Source organism: Epinephelus moara, chromosome 10 (genome assembly GCF_006386435.1).
Source record: "Epinephelus moara isolate mb chromosome 10, YSFRI_EMoa_1.0, whole genome shotgun sequence".
Classification (NCBI taxonomy): Eukaryota; Metazoa; Chordata; class Actinopteri; order Perciformes; family Serranidae; genus Epinephelus; species Epinephelus moara.
This window is the reverse complement of record NC_065515.1, coordinates 40,938,843-40,952,584: the sequence shown is the minus strand read 5'-3', so window position 1 is coordinate 40,952,584 and position 13,742 is coordinate 40,938,843. Positions and strand designations below refer to the sequence as shown.

Below are 13,742 nucleotides of genomic sequence, written 5' to 3'. Positions count from 1 at the left end.
CACTCAGCATTGATAGTCCTTTAACAGATAACATCATGATTATACTTCTCCTTAAGTTAAGTTTTAAATGCAGTACTTTTACTTGTAAAGTAGTATTTGTGCACTGTGGTGTTGCTGCTTGAATAAGATCTAAACATTTTTTCCTACCAGACCTGTCAACCAAACTGGATGCATTAAAATAAAAGCTCCATTTTGGTGTTATATAATATGCTGCTGTAACACTGAAAGGGCCATTCTGCTTAATGAGTAAGTACATTTTGCTGTTTTTTTATCTTTACTTTAGGCTATTAAATTGAGGATTTTTACTGTAATAGGTGATTTTTATCTAACAGTATTGCTACTGAACAGGCTCCCTTCATTGCTAATATGTCACTGTGATCTGGAATGTCACCAGGGACCTGCAGCATAGTGGTTTAAGGTAATATAGGCTGTAGATTAGCTTTGTAACATTTATAAATGATTTATCTTGTATGTTTGACTTACCTGTATCCTGTTCCTACACCTAACTTGTTTGTTGGGCTGCTGCTAAATTTGGCTCCTTAGCAGGCTATTATCTTATCTCGCACCTTACCTTACCACATCTTATCTTACCTTAAATATATTGAAGAAAATCCCAGGCTGAACAAACTAAGCTGATTCTGACATAGGCCACCGAAAACACAGTCCACTAAGGGTAAAAGTTCTTCATTAAAAAAAAGACTTAAAATAAGTATTGCTCATAAATGTACTTAGTAAATTGTTAAGGTATTTAATTGCAAAATTATGAATGCATGTTAATGTATCAATAAATCCTCAACTTTATATGAAGTAAAAATAATCAAATAATGACATTCCCCTAAATAGGAGGTTTCCCCTCATGCTTAAAAAAAGCCTTGTGTCTATCATCTGTCATCGCGCATCCAATGAATTTGAAGGATCACGTGTTGTTCTGGGCTGACAGACATAAAAGTGTCTGAGATGCGTCTTCGTCATCGAGCTGAAACGAAACTGGAAAGTTGACTTTTTGGAGAAAACAGCGATGTTTTCTGATCCGATCTGTGTGTAAATGAACCCCAGCTGTCAGATACAAAAATATACACTGCCTGTAATTGCAGTAATTGTATTTAATTGTGAGTGAATGTACTTGTTTGAACTATCTCTTTATATTTTACGACTGGTTTTTGTTCTGCTGTTGTGTCTGTTGTTGCAGGCGGCTCACATCATGCTGCACTGCTGTAACTGTAAACGGTCTGTGGTGTTCCGACATAAAACAGCAAATCTGCTCCTGATTAAAACAACACGGAGAGTTTACAGAGCAAGTGGCCGTGTGAAATTAATTCAGCCGCACTGATTCTCATTATTACAAACCCCTAAAAGCCGCTCAGAAAGAGCGTTTAACACCGCAGACATACTGTATAAGGGATCATCACGAGACAGGAATAAATAAATCACTTCATTAGTGGTTTTATTTCTTTGGGTTTGGGTTCAGTTATTTGTCATGTTAAGGTTTGGTCAATTTTACAGTTAAAGTTAGAGTGAATCATTTTCCAAACAAGTCAAACTCTTTTTATTTTTTATTTATTTTTTATTACTGTTTAACCCTCAGGATCAACATCCACACTTGTTCTTGGTCGATCGGAATTTATTTTCCATCGAATATTTATCCAGGCGTGCATGACGCCAACTTCGTTTAAAATGTCTCCCTTGAAAGAATCTAATTTACTCCTTATTTTGCAGATTTATTTATTCTGAGTCTACCAGTTGCTTCTTATGTTACATAGAATTAATTCGGCTTCAAAAGTGAAGCTCTAAATTAAGAGATTCAGTTAATTATCCAGCAGCTAAATTAATCTGCACAATGTTTTAATTGCCTATGAAAATTAGGCCTCAATAAAAGCTAAGAATGAGCGTGTTCCCTGCAGCATTTTCACATCAGAACATCTCACATAAGGATCTGACTGTATCCACTCTCTATATTGTGTCGGTTCACAGTTGTACCGACAGTGGGTTCAAAGTTCAGCAGATATGGAGGTGAAGCTCGGCTCCTCCAGATGGCTGAGAGTCTCAGGAAAACTTGATTTGGGCTTCTTTTTTTTTTTTTTTAGTTTTTTCTCTTGGCTCTCGGACTTCTCGGGTTTCAGGGTCTTTCTCGACCTGTCGAGGGACGCCAGCGCCACATAAATCACACTTTACTTTATAAACCCTCCGCTCTCTGAAGTGCGTCCCAGCGCCCAACACACACACACACACACACACAAACACACACATGCATAGAAACACGCTTCTCCCCAGTGGAAATGTATTTAATGTAGAAGCCATATCTGCAGTTTGAAGCCTGGATGCCTTAATCTCCGTAGCCTGTATCTTCTCATTTTTCTTTGTCATAATCCAGAGTACATTTCTCTTCAGGGACCCCCCCCTGGGGAGTTTTGTCAAATGATCCTGACGATTACTATTATTCCCATTTAAAAGTGAAGCAGTGACTGTGGCATGTGAAATGTATAGGAGGATAAACACCCTTAAATTCACTTTGCAGTATTTTTAGTGGGTTTTATACATAATATTTCATTTAGAGGATCGGTTGGTAATACTATATCAGGAAGAAAAACCTAAATGGGATTTTGTCAGTGGTGGAAGAAGCTCTCAGATCCATAAGTTAAAACAGAAATACCATAATGTGAAATCTACTCCATTACAAGTAAGATTTACTTAAGAGTACAGAAATGCACTTTAAGTGTCAAAAGTAAAAGTCCTCAAATACTAATTGGACATTTTAATATATTACAGCATATATTGTGATTATTGATGCAAACATGTTAACAGCATTTTAATGCTGTAGCTGCAGTCAATAACTCCTAAAGACAAGGGGAAATGATCACTGCAAAAAATCCCTTTTTTGATCTAAATCAACTTGTTCTATAAGAATGACAGAATAAATCAGGCAGCTGCACAACAATTATGAAAAAATGAAGTTAATTTTCAAGTTAGGTATCAAAGTTGCTATTTGTTCATTCTCAAATAGTCTGTTATATATATTGACCACACTGACAGATTTTCTCACTTTTTAAAAAAGAAATTAAAAATTTTAAGGGCTCAATCACAAACTAAAACAACTTAATATGGATTTATTACTGCATATGCATCAGTGCATAAAGCCATCATATTTTACAACAGTCTCAATTTTAAAGTAACTAAAGTTAGCAAATAAATGTAGTGGAGGATGTATGGAGTATAGCATAAAATTAAAACACTTACAAACTCAAATTTGTACGTGAGTAAATCTACTTAGTGACATTCCATCTGTGGATTTTGTGAAAATGACATAATCATGTCCTTTTTATTTGAATGCCTTTATAATTTGGTCATATCTGAGCTGAAATCTGCTCCTGGGGACTTCAAACGTTGACCTTGGAGGTTGTGCATGAACAGACAGGACGGTGGTCACTCTCCCTCTCTGAGCTCCTACCTCCCAACTAATTAAAAAACTGCTTTTACGGCCTCTCCTTCAGATGGCCAGATGTGACCGGAGCGCTGTAAAATCTCAAAGCGGTTTACAGAAACACTTACTGCACTTTAAAAACGACTTGCAAAAGCGACTAGAGTCCCAAAGTGCTCCCCGTGTAAATTCCTTCCAGGACCACAAGCTTCAGTTCTGCAGATAACTCATTATCTAAAAGCTAAAATGACAACCATGAGGACAAAACGCACCAGAAAACACACTCCCTGAAGAGTTTATTTAGTAAAATACCACACTGTAGTGTATATCTAAATATCACCTTTTTAAATATTTACCCCACTTAAATAAGTTTTTATATGCATCAGTCATTTGCTTCAGAACATACAATCAGGCTTTGGTCAGGCCCACATATATAAAGTTTAACATTATTGTCATATATTATTTTCAACATCGTGTGCAGCGAGAGAAAGTCGACTCTGCAGAAACACATGCAGCTGAAAGCATCTGTACATACATTAACAGATATCATCTTACCATTCAGGAGGCCCGCTGCTCCTCAGCTGCACTGACAAGACGAGAATTAGCTTTGTGAAATGCGAGCCCAGCGCCAGCTAACATGTTCATCTACAACACATAAGACAGCAGGGTTTATGTTTGGAATAGAAATGGATTCAGGCCTCTTTCCATCTGCATGAAACTGAGACTTTCCAGGAAGTAAACAGGACCCATCTTTCATTGTTGCCACAAAGCGACAACAATCAAAAACAGTCATCTTTTGAATATAACCTTTGCTCAGAGAGATAATTCACATATGATGTAAAACCACGTTTGGAAGAAGAGCTGTTGTTGGAAGCGCACACATAAAAAGCCAGCCATCGAGGATAATGGCTGCAAGATACTCTGCAGCTGACTATGATTCTGTCAGATGCTGCAGGTACACGTGTATTGAAGGCTGGTGTTGTTTTAATGTTTTCAATACTAGTGCTGATAAGACACTCAAGTTTCACTGAAACAATATGTTTTCCACCTGATACCTTTCTACAAAGTCTCTTTTTTTTTCATTTACAAAAGAAGCAAGCAAGTACAAGCAACCTGGAAGAAGTTGGCCTAAATAAAGTACAGTCTAAAATTGTCCATACTAGTACACATGATCTTAAGTCCCACCAGAAATTTGATGCCAACTTTAGATATTTGATCGTTTTGTAAAAATTACGTTCATATACTACTAATCTGCGACAGTAAATAGCTTTTGAAGGATATGTGAAACCGCCCAGATGATGATGATGTTTTAACATCACAACACGTTTGTCACGAAAATATCTGCATAGATAAAAATAGGGATACTCTGATTTTGACCTTTCTCCTTCAATACCGATCCAACACCAATGTTTTCTATAATTTAACTTTAAAATGTGTGACAGCTAGGCCATTGTTGGAGCTAACTGAGAAAAATAGGACAAAACTTGACTCTGCAGGGTCTGGGTTAAATATTGAAAAAGTCAAAAGCTCACTGAACGTGCTTACTTTTTCCAATATTTAACAACCAAAACAATCACCAACCATACCAAACCATGATATATAATAATTAATGGCATGCGCGACAGAAACCGTTTCTTGGTTTGTATGTTCACCACTGACTCAGACCACTTCCCTACTAACTCTGGGTGGTACCACAACATCAGACAAATTGTAACCAGTGAGCAATCCAGCAATGATGTTTGCTCCACAACATATTAAGCAAAAACATTTAGTAGTATAAGAGCATGATATTTAGGAGACAGGGTTGTTAGAGCTCATTTTGGTTGGTACCAAGAAGTATTGATGCTAATACCCCGCCCTGGATATGACAGCGTCAACATACAGCATCAACATACAGCATCACATATCAAGCAGACATTGGTGGAAAACATTAGCATTAGTGTTTTATATGAATCCCTACACTGCGACGTGTGATAATGTCCTGATATTTCACAGCTGACATCTTTATTTTCTGAGCATCAGGAAGCCATAATTTCACTCTGGACACAGTTTTCTAATGTTTTACAGTCTTGTTCAGTCTTTGGTGCTTCAGTCATCGGGTGGTGCTCTTGCTGAACGCCACCTCCCTTCTCCTCCACAGCCTCTCCCTCTGTGGCTCCACAGTCTTTGGTTGATTGCACTGTCCCCTCCTGATTCTCCACTGAGCCGTTTCCCTGTTTCCCGTCTCTCTGCCTCTCCACACAGCTTTCTGTCTTCCTCTTCTCCTGCTCCTCCTCATGCTGCTTCTGCCTCTCCAGCTCTTCCTCAGTGGCCTGAAGCTGCAGCTGCTGCATCAGCTCCTCCAGCTTGTGGGCTTTACGCAGCTCGTTCTGCTGGATGATGGCGCAGAGGTGCTCCGTCAGCTGCTCCTTCACCTCTGTCTTCTTGTGCAGGTCCAGCTTGGCCATCACGTACTCCGCCTCCGCCTTATCATAACGCTTTCTGAGAAAATATGTGAGGAAAAATGGAGACAAATGTGAACTAAATCACAGGGCTGCACAATTTCACATTTTTACTCTGCATTGCACGGAATATTTCACTTTTAGATCCAATGAATAGCTTTCATCTGTGACAGTGCCAGTATTTCATTTCATTTAGAATGTTTGCTGCAACAAATCAAAGTACTCCCGTCTGCACTTCTTGCCTGTAGAGAATATCCATTATGACCAAATATGTTGAGTGGCCATCATATAAAATATTCCTCTTTTTACACCTGCTTTTTGTCAAAGCTTAACCACATGAGTATAAATGAAGACCATTACATGGCTGACTGATATTAAGTCTAAACCAAAAGAAAGAATGTTGCATAAATCCACCGAGGAAAAGAGTTGGGTAGTTAAGTGCCCAAATAATGAGACAAATAACTGTTCAGTTTATTCGTCAACAGTTATGACAATTAATTCCTCTTTTAAAGTATTCATCAAGGGAAAAAATGCCAAATATTTTCTGGTTACAGCTTCTAAAATCTGACTTTTTGTCTGATGTGTTATGTTTTATATACTTTTTTAAGATGAATATCTTTAAGCTTTGGACTTCTTTTGTTTAAAGTCAAATGTGTTTTTACGTAGAAAAACATCTTTATATTTCTCCAAAAAAAGTATCAGTTTTGTATCTGAATTCAAAAAAAGGTATCTTATTGGCACAAACCCCCACAAGTCCTTCCATAGTGTCTGAATGCAGAAACGTTGTTTTAATTGTGAAGAACAGAACATCACACACTGTTTGGAAACACTGTGGTAACTAAACAGATGATGTCAAACATTTCACCTCAGGGGTTTTATGTTGTACCTCAGCGAAATCTCAACAATTGATTATATCAACATAATCATAACAGAATCCAGTGTAATGAGTGTGTGAAGGTCAGGTCCTCTTCCCGTTATACAAACATCTGTAATGAGAAGTGTTCATGACATGGAGCTACTCTCGCTACACAAGAGGCTGCACAGGGAAATCACAGCTACAGGCACAAGGTCAAACACAGCTTCACTGGATCAATGTTGCTGAAGAATCATATACACACAATATATTATAAAACTATTTGCAGTCTTTGTTCCTTCTATTTTTTCTAGGTTTTACTTGTAATCCTCCTTAGTTAATTAGTCTCTTTATGTTGAAGGGAAGTTCCCAGAACATCAGAGCAGGACTGTGTCTGCTGAAACTGGTTCAAAGTGTTTGAGAACACATGTGGATCACAAGTGTTGGGAGAAAAATGTCACATGAATACTGGAAACAAGCTGCAGGGGGCAGCATTTACAGTGGATGTACAGTTCATTACCTGGTCACTTTTTATTTTCTTATCAATAAAGTGCTGTTTACTGCAAAACTGTGTTGTTTCATTTTTTATTCAAATCAGACTGACTGGGTTGTCCGTGTCAAATAAAAATATGATTTATGAAATTCTGAGAGCTTAGTGGCCCCTTACTTTCCGAATGTTTTAGTGTGACTGATGTCTCAGCAATCTCCCAACTCATCTGTCCCCATGTTGAAGTGTCATTGAGCAATACACTCTGCCTTAAACTGCTCCCAAAAGCCAAGCCTACGCTCTCACTGAGCTGCATTGTTAAGTTCTTTGTTCTGATTAGGAGGAAAAGTGCAATAGAGATACAATCCAGATTATTACTGTTCTGCCTTCTGTCTCACCAGATGCCTTTGACCTGCTAATGGAGTTTATGGGAGGGATTGTCAAACTTAGACCAAACTAGGGATAGGCATTTTAAGTTACTTCCATATTTGAGTACTCACATTAAATTATTGAGTGCTCCAGTACTCACAAAAAAAGTCTTTATTTTCTTGAAATTCTTCCAAACATTACTCTTGGGGGAAGTCTGGCTGAATATGTTGAATGTTATCTGTGGCTGCTCACATCTATCATTTTTGCTATATGGATGTGGGCAGATATTCATAGGTTGCAGTCACATCACTGAATCCTGTCCACAAATTTAAACTTTTAATATAGAACAGGGTCAATTTATGTTTATATATATATAATATTTTCCTTTACAATAAAACAAAAGAAAAAAAAAGGCATTGCTCTATATGCTGGACAAATACTGACGTCCACGTCATGCACATCCCTAGATCAGACCTACTCATATTTTTAGCCTGAGGTATTTCAGCATACTGTACTCAACATTACCTCAATCAGTAGTGCTGTTGCATGCAGCAGGATGCTAACTCATTGCTTAAAGCTACTAAGGCACCTATGGTTTTGGGCTGTCCCTGACATGAGCTCACAATTATGAGAGAATTATGGTAAAATCTTTGGTTGTCAATCAAAGACACTGGTCCTAGATCTCACTGTGAGACATGTCCACCATTTAGACCAAAAACAGCCTGCTTCAAAATTCTGATAATGTCAGAAACGTACAAGTAAATCCTCTCAATGAGTGCGTGCACATGCAGAAAATAGTCCAGTTTTTGCCAGTATTCCCAAAAAGACATTCCTACTAAGCTGTTTACATGGCAAATGAAAATGAATATTCCACTAATACTCCTGTTTACATGCAGCTGTGCATACTCTGATAACGTTACCTAACATGTTGTTTATTATGTCACAATATGGAAAAGTACAAAAGCTGGAGCCATTTGTCATTTTGCTTCTTTGCTTCAAAATAGGATTTTTTCACAGTTTCCTACCAGTGGCGGACTTGTTGGTCTGTGCAAGCTCAGCCTCCCTCTGGCAATCCTTCAGCCACCTTCTGGAAAAGGTTGATGTTCTGATACTTGAACATATTCAAAAACCTGCTGATATCCAAGTCCTTATTAAAGGAGGTGTGTTTCTTCTTTCAACCAGAAATGTGTTTTGTTTTTTTTTGCTTGCATTTCTACACCAGTATTGCAAACTGTTGGTGAGTTGGTTTGTGTACAATGCATCAATGACAACGTACAGCTGACTGTGTAGATAGGAATTGTGCAGGAAAGCCCAGTCAGTCTTCTTTCTGCATTGGCAGTATAAAAACAAAATCGGGGAGTGCGGCAAAATGCCGCCTACCTACTTTTGTTTTTACAGAATGCGCCTTTTTCAGGGCAATGGGGGGCGTGAGCAAATAACAAAATGTGTGGCTCAACGTGTGACGTAAACAGTGACATGGGAGGGAAGCCGCGGCTAGTCAAGCGGCGATTCTCTCGTAAATCGGCCCGTTCTTCACCGTCCCCGTCATTTGACGGTTAATGGCCTCTTTGTTTGCGAGAGCAAAGAGGGTGCACAATTCCTTGTCTCCCCAGTTGCTCATCTTTACAGTGTCTGTCAGGTTTGCGTTTCCCTCTTGCTACTAGCTGCTTGCTAATTCCTGCTATCAGCTGTTTCCTGTTTATCCACCGACAGTGGGTCGCACATGCGGCGTCATCAACAGCTCCTCCCAGAAGTCTTCAACAGCCCCTCCCGTTGCGGAAGGCCGCCTCGGTCTGTTTAAACTAAAAGGGTTCCGCCAATATGACTATACTACGAGGCGGAAAATTGGGCGCCTTGGATCAACTTGCCATTCTGCCTCTGTGTGTATAAACGCTCACAGGTGGCCGGCAAAACGGCCCAACATTCGCGGAAAATCTGGCAGTGTAAAAGGGGCTAGTGGTGAAAACCTCAATTGAGAGGCATGTATACAGTGTATAGGGGCCCCCAAAAGTGTTACATGTAGAGCTGAGATTAAAAAAAATAGATAAAAACATTTGTAACTCCTCATGCTCTTGTGCTGTCACTCCCTACCTGGCAGCGGAGTAGTCCCAGCTAGCTTGCTCAATCTTGCCTCTCAGGATGCCGATATCATTGGACACCATGTCATCTAGAGCCTGGAGCTCCTTCTGAATCCTCTTCAGCTTCACAGCCTCTGCCTGAGTCTGTTTGGACCTGTGGACAATAACAAACTCGTAAAGGTACATTACGTCTTTTGGCCTCAAGTTTGGCCTTAACTTTTGCCATGATTCCCATCTGCCATGATAATATGTTGCCTACTACAGTATCAATACAGACATACTTACTTCTCAGCAATAGTTTTTGTCAGCAGAGCCTTCTTGCGCTTATTCCTCTCTTCCATTATCTTTTGCTCTTGCTGCAGTTGCTCCAGACGCGTCTTTTCTCGTCTGTGGTCAAACACACAAAAATGCTCATCAAATTCAAAAAGACACAATTATAAAAACTAAATCCACACCCTGGCAGGAGCTTTGGGTCTGATGCTAAACAAACACCTAAACATATATGTACTTTACCTAAAGTTTGATTAGAAGTTTTAAAAATGATTACATAACTCCTGACGTTCACTGTATAAACACAAATTGTAACGTTTATGTATGTATGTGGGAATGTAAAATCGGTGGCGCAACACTTGCTTATCTCAACATAAACCGCACACACAAGGTTCAAGCATCAGCATAATCCCAATACTATCTATATATGTCCAAATTTTAGAATTTGGACATATACAGATGGATGAACCAGCATTTAAATCCAACATTTGTACAGACTGCACTATCTACTGCCCCTGGGCACGCAACTGTCCAGCAAAGAACCGAGCAGTGCTGTCTGTGAAAACAGCAGACTTGAATGTATTATGCCAGGCAGACTATGAGCATGTGTGAGATCACAAAAATATCTTAGATTATGCAACCACCAGCTGGATAACCGGTAACATTTATTTCTTCCTCCCATTATTTGCGGGATAACGTGCAGAGTGCTGCAGTCATATACTAAGCTAAACCTGAACACACTGGTGGAATGTAACCAAGTAAATTTTCTTAAGTACAAATTCAAGATCTTTTTATATTACTTGAGGATTTCCATTTTATGTAACTTTTTACTTCTACTCCCCTACGTCTCAGAGGGAAATATTATCCTTTTTACTCCACCACATTTGCCTGATAGCTTTAGTTAATTTGCAGAATACAACTTTTCATCCCCTCCTTCTTCAATGAAAACCATGTATCTTCAGATGTGTTGATTTTGAATGTTTCTGATGAAGGATGATGTGTTCCTTTATGTGATGAGAAAATTCCCCTACTTTTTAAAGGTCCAGTGTGTAGGATTTAGTGGCATCTATTGGTGAAGAAGCATAAACTAAACTACTCCTATGGGCCAAGCATGTAGGAGAACTACAGTGGCCAACGTGAATGGCTTTTGTCTAGAGCCAGTGTTTGGTTTGTCTGTTCTGGGCTACTGTAGAACAACATGGCAGACTCCATGGAAGAGGACCCGCTTTGCATGTAGATACAAACAGCTCTTCTTAGGTAATGAAAACACAATGATTCTTATTTTCAGGTGATCACAAACTAATGAAAACATGGTTATGACTATTATATACCACTTCTGCCGATGGACACCACTACATCCTACACACTGGACCTTTAGCTAATTTTCTCTAACCTTCTTGGATCAGCTGGAAAATCCATCCTCAAAGCTGAAAACAGGACGGTTTTTCTGACACCATGAAAAGTCAACTTTTCAGAGAAATGTGGTTCTTACAGGACAGCCAAACTACAAACATGTGATGATCTTCTAGAATATAATGTATTTCTGTAGATTCGATTCCCGAACAGTATATAAAGGAGTTCAAATGAGCACCACCTTAAACATCTGCAGCAGTAAAATGAAACAAACACATTTATGCAGCAGTAATAATAATCCAAAAACATCAGGTATGATGGGTACATGATAATAAGATACTACTTTTCCTTAAATAAGGTATTGAATGCAGTACTTTCTGGTACTTACTGTCTGGTAATATACTTTTACTGAGGTAAAGGATCTGAACACTTTTTCCATCACTGCCTGAATATGCAAGTAAAAAAATGAACGGGGAAACAACAGAACAGCTAGAATAAATACTTTTTCAAACAGCAAACAAAACCTTAACAGTGAGAATAATATCAAAAACATACTAACAGTGCCACCTCTTGTTTCTCCAGCTCTTTGACGGCCGGGGTCTCCTCCTCTGGAGGCGGCTTCATCTCGCTAGGTGTCTGCTGCACCTCCTGTTTGACAGCCGGAGCTGCTGTTGGAGCTGTGGGCTGAGGCTCTTCCTTCGGCGGCGGCGGTTTGGTGAGTTGTTGCTCCGGTGGAAGGCAAGGAGACCCGGCTCCTGCGTTTTTCTGAGCGGCCAGCTGAAGGGCCTTCTCCCGCTGCAACTGCTGCCGACTCCGGTTGGCTGGACCAGATTTCCGCCCGCGGGTTGCCGCTGCGGGAAATGTTGAGTCTGAAAATACATGTAGTCATGATTACTGCTAACGGTTTTCACAAAAATTTAATTCAGGCTAAATGTAGAGTTAATTGGAAACATGTCAACCACTTGGGAAGCTGAAGCAGAGTCAGATGCTAACTTGTCCGGTTAACATTAGCAACAAGGATTGTTACCTTTCTGCTGCATCTTCCGTAACTCCTCGTCAGAAAAACCGGCCCAGCCGCTCATTGTGCAGCTTTACATATGAAATACCCCAAACAACACAGCAAGAATCATGCACAGCAAATAGTCTGCTTATTGACTTGAGATAATCATTCTAAACTTCCAAATATACAGAGAAACTCAAGGAAGCTATAAACGCCACCGCCATCTTTGTTTATTGATGCCACGTCAAGGACCCGAAGAAAGACCCGAGGAGTTGAAGTTACAGATATCGCCTGAATATAAAAAATAAACACTAACGTGAAATTGAAAGAGGGAATACATAGTTTGATTCTCTGATAACCAAAGATATATGTTTTCCAAACATTATTTTGTTTTAGACTTTTTATATCCGTTTTTGTACGTATATATGACTTTGTAAATAATAATGTAAAAGGCATATTTATGGTTTGCTACATGCCAGCTTCATAAATCCCCTTTGAAAGTTTGCTTGAATTAAAATGAATTGACATGTCTGTTCCAATTTCGGCTGCACTGGCAGTGGTGGGGAAGGCATTCCGAAGTATCCCAGTACTTCATTAAAAGGAGTAATATCACGCTGTAAAACTACTCTATTACAAGTATAACTCCTGCATTTAAAATGTTACTCAAGTGAAAGTATGTAGGTCTAAGTCATAGACTGTAAAAATAAGTCTACGTATAATCAGGAAAAATATAGTCTCAGTATCAGTATCAGGAAAATGTCCCCTGTGACTGTTATATTATAGGCCCATATTATATTATTAACACTCAAGCAGTAATGTCAAAGCAGTATTTTATTGTAGTTGGTTGAGGTGGAGCTCATGTTAACTATTACCTACTTATTATGTCAGTAGAGATTAACATTATTTTCTTAAATTAATTGACTGATTGTTTGGTTTGTGAAAATAGTGAAAACCCAAAGTGACACCTTCACAATGTTTGTTTTCATCCAGAAGTCCAAACCTCAATATTATTCAACCTAGTATCACACCAAATCATGTAACAGAGCTACTATAACAACATCCAAAGTGAAAGCAGCAATTCCTCACAAGTGTGAAGCTGGAACCATGAAATATTTTTAAATGAAAAATTACTTTAACCATCAAAATAGTTGCCAGTTAACTTTTTGTCAATTGACTATTCGTGTCAGCTGGACTTGTCCATCTCATATGTTTTTTTTGTGCAAAAATCTTAGTCTGTATAATGTGACTAAAGCAGTCAGATAAATACAGTGGAGTAAAAACTACAGTATTTCCCTCTAAGATGTAGTGGAGAAGAATTTAAAAGTTGAGCAAAATAGAAATACTCAAAGAAAGTACAAATACCTCAAATTAGTGGTTAAGTGCAGTAAATTTAGGCTTCTGTTAATTTCCTAAAGATATTGATTGATATAAAAAATAATCCAAATTATTCGGTTGTTAATTTCATTTTCTAACTAA

The 13,742-nt window shown here is 38.7% G+C and overlaps 1 protein-coding gene across 1 annotated transcript; it reads right to left on the bottom strand.

Moving 5' to 3' along the window:
- Positions 1 to 3,694: 3,694 nt before the first annotated feature.
- Positions 3,695 to 12,504, bottom strand: gorab (golgin, rab6-interacting). Its single transcript, XM_050055533.1, has 5 exons — positions 12,294 to 12,504; positions 11,826 to 12,135; positions 9,929 to 10,030; positions 9,657 to 9,797; positions 3,695 to 5,896 (listed from the first exon to the last, which is right to left on the bottom strand). Exons 1-5 carry the CDS (start codon positions 12,346 to 12,348, stop codon positions 5,434 to 5,436), a joined length of 1,071 nt encoding a protein of 356 aa, XP_049911490.1. The 5' UTR covers positions 12,349 to 12,504; the 3' UTR covers positions 3,695 to 5,433.
- Positions 12,505 to 13,742: the final 1,238 nt, after the last annotated feature.